This window comes from Pelodiscus sinensis, chromosome 2 (assembly GCF_052426305.1).
Source record: "Pelodiscus sinensis isolate ZL-2025 chromosome 2, ASM5242630v1, whole genome shotgun sequence".
NCBI lineage: Eukaryota > Metazoa > Chordata > Testudines > Trionychidae > Pelodiscus > Pelodiscus sinensis.
In genome coordinates, this window is record NC_143053.1 from 190082750 (window position 1) to 190099278 (window position 16529).

Here is a 16529-nt window from a genome sequence, read left to right on the forward strand (position 1 = left end):
AATTCACCAACATGGCTAGAAGGCTGAACTCTCTTTAAGTCCTGGTTTGACAAAATCCTGGCTGGGATAATTTAGTTGGGACTGGTTCTGCTTTTAGCAGAGGGTTGGAGTTGATGACCTCCTGAGGTCTCTTCCAACCCTTTGATTCTAATTAAGTGAAAGCATAAGCTATGCAAGTGAGCCTGTTCTCTTTTCTGGCTCACTAATATGTCCAGACTAATATGAGAAAGTGTGAACGGAGGTGAGTTGAAATGTAGTAGGTACAGCAGCTGCATGACCAATGTTTACAAAGCAAGGGGTACCAAAGTTGAATGGAAAAACAGAAGTTCCATGGAATATCCAGTGTAGGTCATTTCCTGTAGGTATATGCAGCAATGGTATATATTAAGTGTAGATGAATTAAATAAAATAAGTATTCAGCCATGCACACTTATGTGCAATATACACATAATACTGCATAAAAGCCCTGTATCCTATACTCATTGATTTATTGTTAAGCTCACTGAGTGAAATATAAACAAAATTAAGGACACCTGTACATTTTTCCATAACAACTGACAGTACTCTCCCTCTATAAAGCATCATGGTTTAAAGCTTAACAATTCCCATGTTCACAACAACACACATTAAGCAAAAGACATTTCCTTATGAAAAAACAACTCTTCTGAACTTCATAAATCTATAGAGAGAGACTCCCTCACTCTGAATGAGCCATAAACATGGCCAACATAAGCATTAAAAATAAAGCTGCAGCATCTGGTGTTTCTTGGGGGATGTGCATAAGTAATAGTGAAGTGATAACTAGGATGTAGCTATCATATGGGTGATTCACAGTGAAAACTGCTAGAGTGCTTCCCTGTAGTTAGCACTGTGACTCACTGAGAAGCCAGTCTCATTGTAACATGTAGTGCTGCTCCCTCTGGGCCCCACACGCATTCCCCATTTTTGGAATCACACCCTGTCCATCAAAAGATCTGCTGCTGCTTCTGGTGGGAGAGAAAAGGCACAACTGTTTCATTTCTGTTTTTACAAAGAGGCACCTCTCATCACTAGCAGTCTAGTCTCAGAAGAGAATTCCTTTTCCACCTCTCAAAAAGGAATTAGAAAAAAGGGCTGGAGTGGGATGGAATTAAATTTAAAACAACCACAGCAGTACCATCATGGTGCCCTTCAGCAGTACCAGGGCTTTGGAAGCATTCAGTTTTGCTTAATTAAGCTCCCCTTCATTGGCTCTCATGAGGGCAGGAAATCAATAAACTGTCATCCTCAGCATTAGTCTCACTAATGTCACACCCAACTGCATGTTGCACAGTAAAGATGAGCTGCCCATCATGCATCAAACTTCCACTGTGGCAAAGTTCTGGCCATGCCCCATGGGTCTTGCTCTACTGGTAGATAATATTTGCCTCAGACTCGCTGTGGCCCTATACACAACCTCTTTCTCGTTACAAGAGGCAGAGTCCACAGCTTAGTGAGCGATACTCATCACAGGCTAGTCCATGGCTTTGATGTGAAAACCCCTCGACAGTCCTGGTCTCCCTTCTTGGGACAGGCTCTGTTTTGCATGGAGGAAGGTTTAGGAGGAACCCAGGCCTGTCCACTACTCTGGGTTCTGGCCCAGGGACCCGTAAGTAGCAGCCGCAGTCAAGGTTGTTTTTCCGTCTGACTTGGCAGCTTTTTCCACTTCCCCGAACAACCCCTCCAAAATGTCTCTCTGTGGTTCCTGTTAACTAGCTCACACCCAGCTTCTTTTTACTCCTCTTTCTCCTTCCAGTCCCTCACTCTGTGTCTCCCCCCCACTCTTTACTTAGGGGAGGCTTTTTAAAGCAACTCCACTGGTTGTAATTGGCACCAGATGTTGAGTGACTTGCCTGAGGGAACAATCTAGTTAATTCACCCTAGGTGTTTAGTAGTTAACTTGGAAAAGAGAAAACCACATATCCAGTGCCCTGTATATCTGCCTTCCACCAGAGTGTGGTAGGCTACTGGGTTAGGTCTGTCACACACCCCATTCAGTAATTTACACTATACACAGTCCCTCCAGCAAGGAAGGAACTCATTCAGCACATGCCACCTAGTAACTCTCTCCAATGTGGTTGGTTGAGCTAACTGTAGAATGATAGCTTCTCCTCTTTTTGTGATCTCATAGCCACCATGGATCTCAGTGGGAGCCACCAAGAGGAGAGCATTTGCCTCAGCCACGTTTACAGTTGTTTCCCAAAATTTTTCTGCTAATATTATATTAGACTATCTAAGGTGATGTCTGATATCTTTCTTTTAAAGGAATGAGCCAAATTTTATACAGAAAATATGAGCGTCATCAAAATTCTTCTGTGTGTTCCTTCAGAGAGAACAACCCCAAGATATGGCTATATCTGAAGTATTCTTCCCTCTAAGCCAGGGACTTCCAATCTTTTTAAGCACAAGATCACTTTTTTGAATTTAAGTGCAGCCGAGGATCTATCTCAAACTCAAATACCCTTGTCCTGCCTCCTTTCTGCACCTTCCCCAAGGCCCCACCCCTGCTCACTCCATCCCTCCCCCATCCCTTTCATCAGGCAGAGGTAGAGGGCTGGGGTGCAGGCTCTGGTCTTGGGTTAAGGGATTTGGAGTTGCTCTGAGCTGAGCCTGTAGCAGGGTGCTGGGGTACAGGAGAGGGTTTATGATTGGGCAGGAGTTCAGGACACAGGCTCCAGGTGGACACTGCTTATCTCAGGTTAGGCTAAGGCAGGCTAACCTCTGCCCTCCCTGCACCACTCTCCAAAGCAGCCAGCAAACTCCCTCCATCCCAAGCACTATGCCACGACTCCTGTGGATGTAGGATACAGGGGGTGAGATGGGGCACCCTGACATCAGCACCCTACTTTCTCTTCCGTTCCCTGCCCAGCAGGGGGAGAGGCACCTGAAGTGCCAGCACTTGATAGTCAGGATCACCTGTCAGAGGCTCCAAGATCTACCAGTAGAGCCCGATCTACTGGTTGGTGACCACTGCTCTGAGCTGTGAGGCAGCACAGCTTCACAGGTCATTAATCAGTCCCATCCAGTCAGAGTCTTAGGGTGCCATTCATGGAGCTGACTGACTGGGCAGGGCTAATTAATCACCTGTGAAGCTGTGCTGCCCCCCAGTTTCCAGGGAACATTTAATGAGAGTCCAAAGATCCCTCTGCCAGATAATTGTAACAAAATTCCTGCAATGTAGCAGATTTTAAAATGTTGAACTCTGCTCACCCCAGATTTTATATAATAAAAATATGAGTGTAGTTGGTATTTAGCCATCTCTGTACAAAAATAACTTGTCAGTGGCAACAGACTATGTTTTATTATAATAAAAGTACACATATGAGCCTATACTATAGTGTCCCAAATGAATAGTTGTCATTGTTACACACGTGTTAGAAAATCATCTCTATAGAAAATAGTCATAAGTGCTAAAAAAAATCCTTACATTATAGCAGAGGCAGAAGGTGGTTACACAATTTAGAGGAGAGAAAAATTAAGTCTCTGAATAAGCCCTCTCTTCTCCAGTAACCACCCTGAAGCTACAAGTAACACATGTTTCTAACAACTCAGCAACAATATTCCATATCGCTTCTCATATTAATTATGTTTCAAAACTTCCTGCTTTCCTCACTCATTGAAGAGTCTTACAGAATCATAATACCAGAACTATGATACTAGAAGGGACCTGGAGTAGTCATCAAGTCCAGTCTCCTACATTCATGGCAGGACCACATACCATCTAGATCCGTGGCGTCCAACCAGTTCTGAAGCAGTAGCCACTGCAGCTAACTAGCCACACTCAACAGGACAAATAGCCTCATGTACTAGCAGCTTGTTGGACACCACAGATCTAGCTCGTCCCTCACAAGTGTTTGTCTAACCTTTTCTTGCAAATCTCCAATGATGGAGATTCTACAACTTTCCTAGGCAATTTATTCCAGAGCTTAAACACCATGACAGTTAGGAAATTTTTCCTAATGTACAACCTAAACTTTCTTTGCTGAAATTTTAATCCATTGCTTCTTGATCCATCATCAGCGGTTAAGGACAATAACTTTTCTCCCTCCTCCTTTTAACAATCTTTAAAGTAACTGAAATTTGTTACATCCCCTCTGTCTTCTTTTTTCCAGATAAAACCAGTTCTTTCAATTTGCCCTCATGAGTCATGTTTTCTAGACCTTTAATCATTTTGGTTGCTCTTCTCTGGATCTTTTCCAATTTGTCCACATTTTTTCACATTCAGGAAAGATGTGGACACAGTACTCCAGTTGAGGCCTAATCAATATAGAGTAGAGTGGATGAATTATTTCTCCTGTTTTACTTACAACACTCCTGTTAATACCATAGTCACCAACCCGTCGATTGCGATAGACTGGTAGATTGTGAGGGCACGACCAGTTGATCGTGAGAAGACCCAGCTCCCCTTCGTTCCTTCCCACCCCCAAGAAGGAGCCCAAGCTGATGCTACCTCCTACAAAAATGGAGGTAGCACCAGCTTCCTGCGGTGTATGTGTGTGGGGGGGGGGGGAAGTCCTGCAGCTGCGCTCCAGGTCTGGGTCTCAGGAAGCATGTGGGCTCTTCTTCCCCTCCCCTAAACAGCTGGTGCACTTCCTGAAACGCTGGGTCTGTTGTGCCGCTGGGAACTTCCTCCCCCCTGACGCCTTGCCTTCCTGTGCGGGGGAAGGTGGGGAATAGGAGTCATGGGACTGCGCGCCAGCTCCAACTTTTCAGAAAGCATGCCAGCTGTCATGGGGAGCGCAGAAAGACAGCCATGGGAAGGAAGTCCATGGTGGCATGACAGACCCAGCTTTCTAGGAAGCACGCCAGCTGTTTAGGGGAGGGAAAGAGCAGCCCATGTTTCTTCCTGAAACCCTGGACCTGGCATGTAGCTGTGGGATCCTTAGGTACTGGCTCAGCTGTTCCTGTCCCTCCCCCTGGCCAGACTCCCACGAGCACCCTGCCCCAACACCCAACAGCAACCTGCCCCCTGGCCAGAACCCCCACCAGCACCTTGTTCCTGCCCAGGCCCCCACCAGCCCCCTTCCCTCTGGCCAAACTCCCACCTGCACTCTGCCCAGGCCCCCACCAGCACACTGCCCCCTTCCCAAACCCCCACCAGCATCTTGCCCCTGCCCAGACTCCCACCAACACTCTGCCCCCTGGCCAGACACCCACCAGCACCCTGCTCCTTCCCCCTCCCTCCTGGCCAGACACCTACCCTCAGCTTGCTCCTGTACCCTATTTTCACTCAGATTCTGCACCCCCATTCCCATCCCACTCACTGGAAGCCCTGTCCTACACACTGGATCCCTCATTTTTTACTCCACCTCAGTGTGTAGAAGGGCCCACAAATTCCACTAACCCTGGAATCCCAGAAGAGTTAACCTGGCCTGGGGCTAGAGTGCCAGGGGAGTGAGATGTCTCAGTTGGGGCCACATTAGTGTGGCTTGAGGTGTTTTGGAGGGGTTGTTTTTTTGCATCTCACTTGTGTGGCCCCAACTGACTTTTCTGTGGGTCAGGGAGCCCTGGCTCAAAGCAGGCTCCTGCCCCGCTCACAAAGACAATGCTGAAACATTTTGTGTTTGACATATTTTATTTAAAAATGAAGCCTGTCCAACAAGCCCCCAACTGGGCCTCTCATATACCCCCCCAACCTCCTCATACACCCCAAACCAAACTCCTGCACCCTCATATTCACAAGCCTGCAGCTGGCTCAGCACCCCAACCCTCCACCTGACCCCAAAACTCTCCAGCCTGAGCCCCCTCCCTGAGCCAGCATCCCCTTCTCCATCTCCTGCTGCACACAAATTCCCTCCCAGAGTTTGTACCTCTCTCTCCTTCCTACATCCAAATCCCTCATTCCCCTTCCTACATCCAAATCCCTCATTCCCACCACAGAGCCCATACATCCTGTCTCAACCCAGTGAGAGTGAGTAAGATCTGGGGAGAGCAAGTGATGGAGAGGAGGGGAACAGAAAGGACGGGGCCTCAAGGAAGGGGTGGGGTCTCGGGAAAAGATGGGGTAGATCTTGGCTTACCCTGACATTTAAAAAGTGATCTTGACTGTAAAAAGGTTGGAGACTACTGTGTTAATACATCCCAGAATGATGTTTGCTTTTTTTTTTTTTTGCAATCGTGTCACACTGTTGATTCATATTTAGTTTATTTGTCCACTATAACTCTTAGATCAGTGTTTCTTAAATGGTGTGCCATGAGGCACTTGGAGGTGTGCCGTGGAGAACAACAGAGTTCAAAATGGCCGCACTTAAAGGGGAAGGGGAATTTTTCCCCGGCCTCTTTTTTTTTTTTTTGCTCAACAAAAAAATCTTTGGTGTTTGGTGTGCCTCATAAAAAAAGTTATTGTTTTGTGTTCCTTGATCTTAAAAAGTTTAAGAAACGCCTTAGATCCCTTTCTGCAGTACTCCTTCCTTGACAATCATTTCTCATTTTTATGTATGAAACTGATTTTTCCTTCCTAAATGGAGTATTTTGTATTCATTCTTATTGAATTTCATCCTATTTACCTTAGACCATTTCTTCAGTTTGTCCAGGTCATTTTCAATTATAATCCTATCCTCCAAAGCACTTGTAACCCCTCCCAGCATGGTATTATCTGCACATTTTTTAAGCATATTTTCTGCCATTATCTTAATAGTTGATGCAGATATTGAACACAACTGGTCCCAAAATTGATCCCTGTGGAACTGCACTTATGCTATTCCAGCATGACTGTGAACCAATGATAACTCCTCTCTGGGAACAGTTATCCAACCAGTTATGCACCCACCTTACAGTAACCCCATCTAGGTTGCATTTCCCTAGTTTACAAGAAGGTCATACACTATATAAAATATTTTACTAAGTCTAGGTGTACCACGACTACCGCTTTTCCCTTTTCCACAAGGCGTGTTATTTTATCAAAGAAAGGTAACGGTTTGGTTTGACATGATTCGTTCTTTACAAATCCATGCTGTCACTTGTCACCTTATCTTCTGGATATTTGCAAATTGATTTCTTATTTGCTTGCTCCATTATCTTTCCTGGCACAGAAGTTAAACTGACTGGCCTATAGTTTCCTGGTTTATTCTCATTTCCCTTTTTATATAGATGGGCACTATATTTGCCCTTTTCCAGTCTTCTGGAAGCTCCCCCATCTTCCTTGACTTTTCAAAGATGATAGCTAATGGCTCAGATATCTCCTCAATCAGCTCCTTGAGGATTCTAGGGTGCATTTCTGCAGGTCCTGGTGATTTGAAAACATCTAACTTGATGGGCCTCTTCCTATAGAAAATGGCAACTTCTAGTTTCTTTAAGTTTTTTTATTAAATACTGTTAGAAATGCCAAGTTAGTAAGGCTATGAACAAGATGGAATTTATGAATAAAAAAAAACTGGAGTAAAATCCTGGCCCATGGAAGTCAGTGGGAGTTTTGTCACTGACTTCAATGGGGCCGGGATTTTACCCCCGACGTCCCCCTTTAAGAGAGACAGGAGTAAAAAAAGTGACTATGTAAAACAGCATCTTCTTTACACAGATCGGATCCTTCCTTTTGTGTTTCTTTTCAGTAAAACGACAGTTGTAATTCAAATTTTTAGCAAGATTGGTACCACATGGCCTAGATGGCTCCTGAAAAGTGACCTGGATTCTTTTCCGTGCCAACTAAATTGTAACTGCAATATTTATGTGTTTTTGTGTAGAGGTCTCAGAGGCAGAGAAAGTCCTTTATTTTTAGATCTTAAGCAGAGATTTCCGTCCTGGCAGTGCAAAGAAATCACTCTTTTGCTTGTAACCAGACTAAATCAGATGTAGAATCAATTGAGGGTAAATCAATGTGAGATTATTTGTACAAAAATCTCTTTTCAAAACAGTTGAACTTCATTTTCATAGGTTTGGGAGGGAAGGCTTTTAGAAACTAAGCACCAGATCCTCAGCTGGTATAAAAATCATTGTAGCTCTAGGAGCTATCGCACAGAACTTGAGCCGTACATACCGGGGGGAAAATGAAGGAAAACTATTTGCTTTAGGGATGTAAACAACTAGTTGAGTAGTTGAGTTACTATTTGACTAGTCTCTTCTCCCCCCGCCCCTTTGCTGCCTCTATTAGAGGCAATGGGGGGAGGAGGGGAAGCAGGAGCTGGTGTTAGGAAGAGCCAGCTTAAAAGGCAGGTCCCACAACGCCATCTCTGTGGGAGGCAGAGGTGCAGCACAGGACCAGGTGCGAGCCGGGATAGCTGAGTCCCTGGGGTTCTGTGCTGCGCCTCTGCCTTTTAAATGTACTAAGAGTTGTATGGCTCTTACTACATTTAAAATGCAGAGCTGCAGTGGGGTTAGCTCCTAGCCTCAGGAGCTTACCGTCCTGCAGCTCTACAGTTTTCCCCCTTATCGACTAATCAAGTAGCTTATTAAATGCAATTTAACATCCTTAATTTGTTTATTCATTTGTTCTAGGGCATGGGGACAGAGATTAAAAAAATTAAGTATGATTCCAGTATGCAGGAACTGAGTGACACTGACAATTGCCAAGGAAGCTTTATGCTGTTAAAATCACATCCAGTCATAGTCTGTCTACATTGTGCAGCATATACTTATAAATAAAAGTAGAGCTGAATAATACATCAGTTCTGTGGCTGTATTCCATTCCTTTTTTCTCTTCAAAAAGAAATATATGTTTTAGGATCCAATATGCTGCTTGGCAACACAGTAATATGGCAAAAACTGATTCCTAGAGTAACTCCACTGAAGTCATCAAATTTACACCAGGGCTGAATTTGGTCCAGTATATATAAAAGGAATACAGATGGAGACTTTTATAAAAGACATGTCCTATTTCAACATGTTTTTGTATATTGCTGCTACAGTATATAATTTAATCTATTTTCTTCAGCGTCTTTATTTGAATTTCAGTCTACACTGAGAACTGGTGGCAGCGTTGGGGGTGAGAATGGATCCTGTGAGTAGCTTGGATTCTTTGCAAGACATTTTCTGAAGAAATAAAACCAGTAAGTTCTAAACCAAACAGGATTTGTATAAATTAATACCATCCCACCCCCTAAAAGCCTTTCTACTTGAAAAGCCATTGAAGAATCAATGTCATTACTTCAACAGATGACAGATTAATTTTTTGGGCAAAAAGAGCAAAATTTAAACCACCTACCAATTCTTTAGTGTGACAAGGTGGGTGATGTTAATATCTTTTATTGGGCCAACTTCTGTTGGTAACAGAGACAAGCTTTCAAGACACACAGAGCTCTTCTTCCAGACTGGGAAACACACTCCCAGAACTGCAGAAAAATACTGATAGTTTAGCATAAGTAGATAAATACATATTACAAATTACAATGTAAGGCAGAGTGCCCTGGCAACACATCACTGCAGTCAAAAAACAAAAAGAGGGGGGTTAGTCAGTTATAGATTGTTGTAATAAATCGTAAATCCACTGTCTCAATTCAGTCCATTTAGCTGTGACACTCAGAGTCCCTTTTCTATACTTGAAGAAGAGCTCTGTGGCTTGATAGCCTCTCACGCCAACAGAAGTTGGTTCAGTAAAAGATATTACCTCATCCTCTTTATCCCTCTAAGATCCTGGCACCAATTTGGCTGTAACTACACTGCATATAAAAATTCTTTAATTTTCCAAAAATGTTCCATTAAAGAGTACCTAAAATGTAACAGACCAAATACAAGGACTTGCTGAATCCATGACATTAGCAGGTACACAGATTTAGCCTATGAAGATCACAGAAAAAGTTGCTCTTACCTACTTTCTGAATACATTAAAAAGAACTAAAAATTATTTTCTTCATTTGGAATGCAATTAGTTAGTTCCAACTTCATCTTGTTTAGAGATTATTTTCTTTTGTATAGCAAGCCAGATAAGGAGATTTAATAAACTTACAAAAAAGGTGTAAAACAACCCTGAACACTGTACAGATTTTAAAATACTATAAACATGGTTTAACAGAAAATAACTCATGTCCTCATAATTTTGAGAGAGAGATTACTATTTTGCTTTTTTTTCCTAGTTCATTTTTGCCCTTTAATCCTTGCTTTTCTAAAGAACCTGTTTATAAATACTTAATCCCTAAGACCACAAGACACTCCATGCTCAATAAAACTGAACCTAAATGGATTCTTAGACAAATATTGTTTTATTACGGGGACAGCAGAAACACATACCAGTCCATTCTTTCAATTGGAAAAGAGAAAAACACAGTTTTTAAAAAAATTATGGTCCCTTAAAATGTTTAATTTATACACAAGGCTAGGACTATTTATATGACAGTCTTATTTTTTATAAACATTTATCAGAAAAACCACATAAAAATTGTTCAGTATGTAGGAGGATGTGCACTATCTACACATTCACTTACATTGCCTGTCCTTCAGACACAATGGCCAACATTTGCAGACTCTGGCTGCATTCAGTGACATTTGCATTGCAAAAAGGATCATTTTTATTTAAGTTTCTAAATACAGATTTAGGAGCCAACATTAATATACTCATGTCTGAAAACGTTGCCACTGCTATCAGGGAGGACTGATTTACATCAATGTAATTTAAATGAGCAAGCAGGAATCCTTGGTGTAAATAACAGATTTTAGTCTTGTTTTGTATTTATAGTTATTTCCCTAAAGAAATGTCCATTCTCATTGGCTGGCTGAATGTTAAAACATGTTGATCTTCATGTTAACTATGGTACTTCTCTGTTGCTAACCAGGAGAATACACTACATATATTTTAGTGTTTATATGCCTGGACTACTTTTATTCAGATTTTAAATTTATAATTTTTTATTTTATTATAGAATGAAGAATTATGCATTTCTCATTTACCATATAAGTATTTTTTAGTCATGATTTGTATCAAGCTGCATTTGGATAAAAATTGGAATTAAAGTAAAATGCATACAATTACATTTTAAACTTGTTATTAAATACTACTTTAAATAAAATACATGAGAAATAAAGTCTAGCCAAGCAATGATTTGTATCTAAACCAAACTGATTTATTACATAAAAAAAATAGTAGTATATGTAGTTAGTGAAGTGAACTGATTGTTTGTGGTCACCCTGTCCTTCAGGATTTTAAAACTAGTAGATCTTATCCTCTCAGCCTTCTAGGTGGGAAAAGTAAAAAAAGCTTTCTTGCTTTATCAAATCACATTGTGTTTCTCAACTTTGAATGAACTACTCATTGAACTTATCTAGTCCAATAAACTAAAAAGATTATATTCTCTCTGTATCTGTAGAATAAACTTATTGCTGTCAAATCTGATTTAGCACTTCAACAAACTTTGGCTTCAGGTGCTTATCCAGTGGCTTAACTATCTTTAAAACTTGTAGCAAACACATACTGTTTGAATATTTTAACATATTATAGTAAGTTTGGGTTTTAACGTGATTGTCATAATTGGAGAGAAAAATCAGTATTGTATATGGAATTATCACAGGATCTCTGATTACAGTATTACATTAAAATATATTATGTCTAGTATATTATCATAATTTTGTACAAACGGCATACTGTATTTTGGGTACTGATAGCTAACAAATGCGCTATTTCCGCCCCCAGCCATTAGTTAAAACAGTCTGTAGACCTGTGCATTTTAGTAAATATATTGCATGTGTAGATTACTTCCCTTGGGACACTGGCTCAGATTTCCTGGCTAGAGTGTTGAATGGGACAGAGCAAAGTCTTCATCTAACCTCCATCCTCATCTGCTCAAATGCATTAAAAAAAAAAAGTAGCAGTCCTTGGTGCCTGCTCACTCTTTTGCACCTTCATGAACTGCAGGTGGTTTATTGAAGGGAACAGGGCTTCTGAGACTAACCATCTGGCTCATGAATTGCTCCTACTGTCCATTTTTCAGGGTTTATGACAAAACCATAGCTGAACCCTTTAACTGTAGGCTTTCTTGTCTTTTTTCACTTGGCAAAACACCTAGAATACCTGTGAAAACAGCAGCAATGCTCAATGAGTATGAAAATAGAGATAGCAGCGGTCTCAGGCTTATAAACACATGGTTTTGGTGGTTGTATTCCTGCTTACATTTAAATTCATTTTATCAATCCTTTAGGGTTGGTTTGACACTATGATTCCCATGTACCATTAGTACTTACATATTTGTCCAATTGGCTGTGGTATCCTGAAGTGCAGGCTTCCTCACGGCTGCCGTTCCTTAGCTTAGCTGAAGTGCTAGTCAGAGCTCCATCATATCTTCAGTTTCCGTGGCCCATGGGACTGACTGCCTACCTGCTCTCCCCACCTGCACTCCCTTTCTTTTTGAAAGGCAAACAACAAAAGGGTTTGTTTCACCAGCTCTTCATTTGATTTCCTTGGAGTAAATCAAGAGCAGCTCCGAGCTGCAAAATGGAGTTTCCAGGATTTTATGATTATGACCCACAGTATTATTACTATTTTTAATCTCATTAATATTGACAAACTGAACAGGTTTAGTCACTAGACAAATTTCTGATCAATAAATTACTCTGTTTAACAGGATTCAAAGTTTAGCTTTTATTTGGTTTTAAATTAAAAAAATAAATTTTGTTATTAAATGGGTCTAACTAATGTTTACATATTAGTTTACTTGCTTTAGAATTCCCCCAGAGACACAATAAGGTATATCACCCAAACAAAAAACCTTTGTAAGAAAGATCAATAGTAGCATAATTCCGTTAAACTGAAAAAAAAGTCTTATATGTTTACAATGAATGTTAGAAGTAAACCTCTGGGTTTAGTGCCATCCAGATCTAATTGCCATCTCAAAGTCAGTTATATTCAGGATACTATACCACAGTGCTAATGTCATCAGCTTCTTCTGGTTTCTTTTGCCTGCTTGGCAGGGATTTCAAGTACTCAAGGTGCCTTCTTGCATCCTCTTGATTTTGCCGCACATAATAAACCACATAGGATATCACCATGGTGAACCAGCCAAACATGGTAACTAGCATGGCATAATCAGTAGTCTTTTTAGGAAGGTTACAAAGGTCTGCATCATTGGCAGCATTGAGGAATGGTCTCCCAGCATGTTCATCTAACACAGAAGTCTTACAGATGACGTTGTTGGCTGTTTCATGGTTGGAAGCCATACTCCTCAGGACCTGCTGCAGAGTACAGTCACAGTGCCAAGGATTGTTTGCAATTCTGGCTCTGGCCTTTAAGTTATTGAAAGCATTTTTGTGCACACTTTGAATACGGTTGTCAGACAAGTCCAAAGTCTGTAAGGTTTCTGCCACTCCTTTAAAGGCATGTTCATCTATAAATTCAATACCGTTTTTGGATAAATTGAGGACTCTCAGTTGATGCAAGTCCTTAAAAATTTCATTTGGGATGGATGTTATCTGATTAGAGTCCAAATAAAGTAAGACTGTTTCAGGAGGAAGATCTCTGGGTATTTCCTTGAGATTGGCATTGCTACAACTGACATTTAAACCTCCAGAATGAGAACAAAGGCAGCCTTTTGGGCACATACTGGCAGAATGAAAGCACAGTATCATGAGGACAAAACTTTGTAAGAGCAGACACATGGAGAGGGAACGAGTTAACCACAGGTCTACCAAATGCATGCTGGGATGTCAGCATAATCATACAACCATTTCTGATTTACCCAACAGTGACGGTAAAGGATTCTGTACAGCCAAAGTGTAGCTTCATTTTCTTCAGCAGAATTAGTAAAAATGGACTAACAGGTAGACTTCCTCATGGTCACTATTCTTCTTAAAAATAGATCTAAAGAGAGAAAAAAAAGGTTCCTTAGATAGCACAGTACAATCCCAGATTAGTCCATTTAAAAGGAAATAAGTGAAATCTAACTGAAAAGTATTGCACAATGGTCTAATATCCTATCAACACACAGGAGAGTTACTCAATTAACTCCTATTAGCATTCATTTGAGTTTAGTACTAAAATTGAAGCACATTTTTAAGATGATACACCATAATAGTCCTGAACTACAGAGGTTTGGTCTTAATATCAGACATTTATTATAAGAAACAGCAGTTTGTCTTTATCATGAACTTACTAAAGTAACAGCCATAAAATGTAATTACATTTTTTAAGTCCAATAGCCGGCAAATTAATAGGATTTTCAGTTGAACACCAGCTTCAGTGACAAAAAAGACCAGTATTCTTGCAGTTAATGACCTCATAAGAAAATACTTCTTATTTTAAATACAAATTAGAGAATTTAATTGAGGAAACATTTTTCTGAAAGTCTCATTTTAAAAACAACTGAGCCAAATATTGCTGGAAGACACAATATAAATTCATATCACATGTGTATATTTCCCCCTTCAGTTTCTTTTTTGCTTTTGATCGTTTTGAATCTTTTAGTTCAAGGAATTTTGCTAGATCTGTAGAGTTCTAAAGAAATATATTTAATCTTCCATTTTACATCTAAAAAGATTTAAGTAACATACAGAAAACAGAAATAAAACACATTTGTAGCCATTCTAGGTCCATTTGTTTCCATTCACACACTTTCTCAATTTTTAGTGGGTCAGACATTTTCAAACTTTTTGAGTTATATGTTTTTAACTCAATGAAAACTGAAATCCCGTTAGGGAAGGGTTTGTGAGATTCCATGGGGAGCAGAGGATATCTATGTTGCCATCACTGTTGCTGGCACTGGTAGATCCTGTAGCATTCATGAAATACACTTTTCAGTGGCTCGCCACAGCACTAGCTCTCTATATTACTGAATATTTTAACCCAATTATATATGAGTTTTAGTAAATCACTTTGCTGAAGCAGTTACATTAGGGCAAAACACACCTTCCAATATTGCTTTATGTATCAGGTGTGTTACATGTGAGTATTCCACTGCTGCTTCAGTGGAATGTCTGAACTTTTACAGAATCCTACAAGAGCCTCCTACAGAGAGTATTTGCAAGACGCTACCACATTTACTTTTACAATGGTGAGCTGGGAGAGGACTTGCAGGAGCCCTTTGTTACCAAAGGTGGCATTCTAGCTCCATAAACAGAATCTCAGTTTTCATTTAAAAAAAACAAAAAACCAGTTCTATCCTTCTGCTTGCTAAGCTAACCTTGAAAATGTAAAATGAAGGAAAACAAATGTTAAAAAAAGATTCACTAAGGTTGAAGGAAGCAGAAGCGGGGCTCTCAGTCTTCAAAAGGGAGGCTAGGCAGAACATAAATTTCTATGCCACGGACTATGTAAAGTAAGTCCATTGGGAAGTATCCTTAAGAATCTTCTTACTTAACCTCCCTTGAAGCTTTAGGTCATCCCTGTGACCAGTGCTGTGATCATGGAGGGCAAAAAACATTTATAGTAGGAGATACAAAAAATTTGTTTAATTAGCCTGTCCAAACACATTTAATGCTTGCTACAAAAAAGCTTAGTGCTTGTTTAGTTCTTTCTGAGGCTAAGATGGACTTGGTAGCTCTACATGCTTGTGGTGGTGGGAGCTGCTGCAAGAGGAACTCTTCTCTGCGTGGTTAACCAACAACCCCATGATCCCTGCCAGCTACTCCAGCAGCATGAGTGGGCCAAGCTGCTGATGCACTGACAGGAAGTTCTGCAGTAACTGAAGCTCTCTTCTCCCCTCCAGAGCCTGCCTGCCCAGCCCCAGCCTGAAGCGTAAAGAGCTGAAACAAACCCTGCACACCACTAAGGGAAAACCTTCTGTCCCAGCCTTCACTGCCCACCTATAAGTCAGAGCAGGCACACCCACTTCCGTAGGAGAGATTTACATTCCTTCATTTTTAGTTTGACTGTGACGGGGTGACCTCGGCCCCGCACTGCAGAACAGGCTGTGGGCTGGGCTCCATTGGCTGAAAGCGCCCCTCCCCCGCGGCCTTACTGGGCATGCTCACAGGCGAGCTGCAGTATAAAAGGCCCTGAGACACTCAGGCAGGGCTGACCGCCGAAGGGGAAGGAGCTGCGGAGAGAGCTCCAGAGCGGGAAGAGCCGCCGCGGCCTGACCTGACGCAGCAACCGCCGTAGCCCCAGCGACGACCCCGGCCCCAGGCTGGGGGTGCGGCAGCGGAGAGACACGGGGTGGGAGGAAATGGCTCAGGGCGGGGAACTGAAAGCCCAGAGCACTCGGCACGTTTAGGGGAAGAACCCCCGGCTGAGCAAGCGGTGGCCTGAACCACGGCCCATAGGGCCTGGCTGGGACCCGGTGGAGTGGGAGGGCCCGGGTCCCCCAACCCCTCCCTCTGCAGCGCTCCTAAGCCTGTGGACTGGGCCTCAGGGCCGTATTTACTCCAGTAGAGGGGAGCACTGAAAGGACTAGGCCTTAGGGCTGTATTTACCCCAATAGAGGGGAACTTTGAAAGGACTAGGCCTCAGGGCAGTATTTACTCCAATAGAGGGGCGTATTGCAAAGACTGGGCTGCAGGGCCGTACTGACCCCGATAGAGGGGCACCACAAAGAGTAGGCCATATTTATCCCAATAGAGGGGAGCATTACAAGGACTAGGCCTCAGGGCCATATTTATCCCGATAGAGGAGTATATATCAAGAGACCAGGCCCAAGGCCATATTTACCTCCAACAGAGGG

The 16529-nt window shown here is 41.9% G+C and overlaps 1 protein-coding gene across 7 annotated transcripts in view; it reads right to left on the bottom strand.

Moving 5' to 3' along the window:
• LRRC3B (leucine rich repeat containing 3B) overlaps window positions 1-16529 on the bottom strand; it is an 84783-nt gene that overhangs the window by 11879 nt on the left and 56375 nt on the right. For 6 of the 7 annotated variants that reach the window (XM_075922014.2, XM_075922013.2, XM_089776624.1 and 3 more), the window contains 2 exons: window positions 12796-13732; window positions 12121-12279 (listed from right to left, as the gene is read on the bottom strand). In XM_075922014.2, the coding sequence (XP_075778129.1) occupies window positions 12250-12279; window positions 12796-13569 (804 nt within the window). In that variant the 5' untranslated portion in view covers window positions 13570-13732 and the 3' untranslated portion in view covers window positions 12121-12249. Of the gene's footprint in view, window positions 1-12120; window positions 13733-16529 lie in introns of all 7 variants that reach the window. The other variant, XM_089776626.1, reaches the window with a different exon arrangement.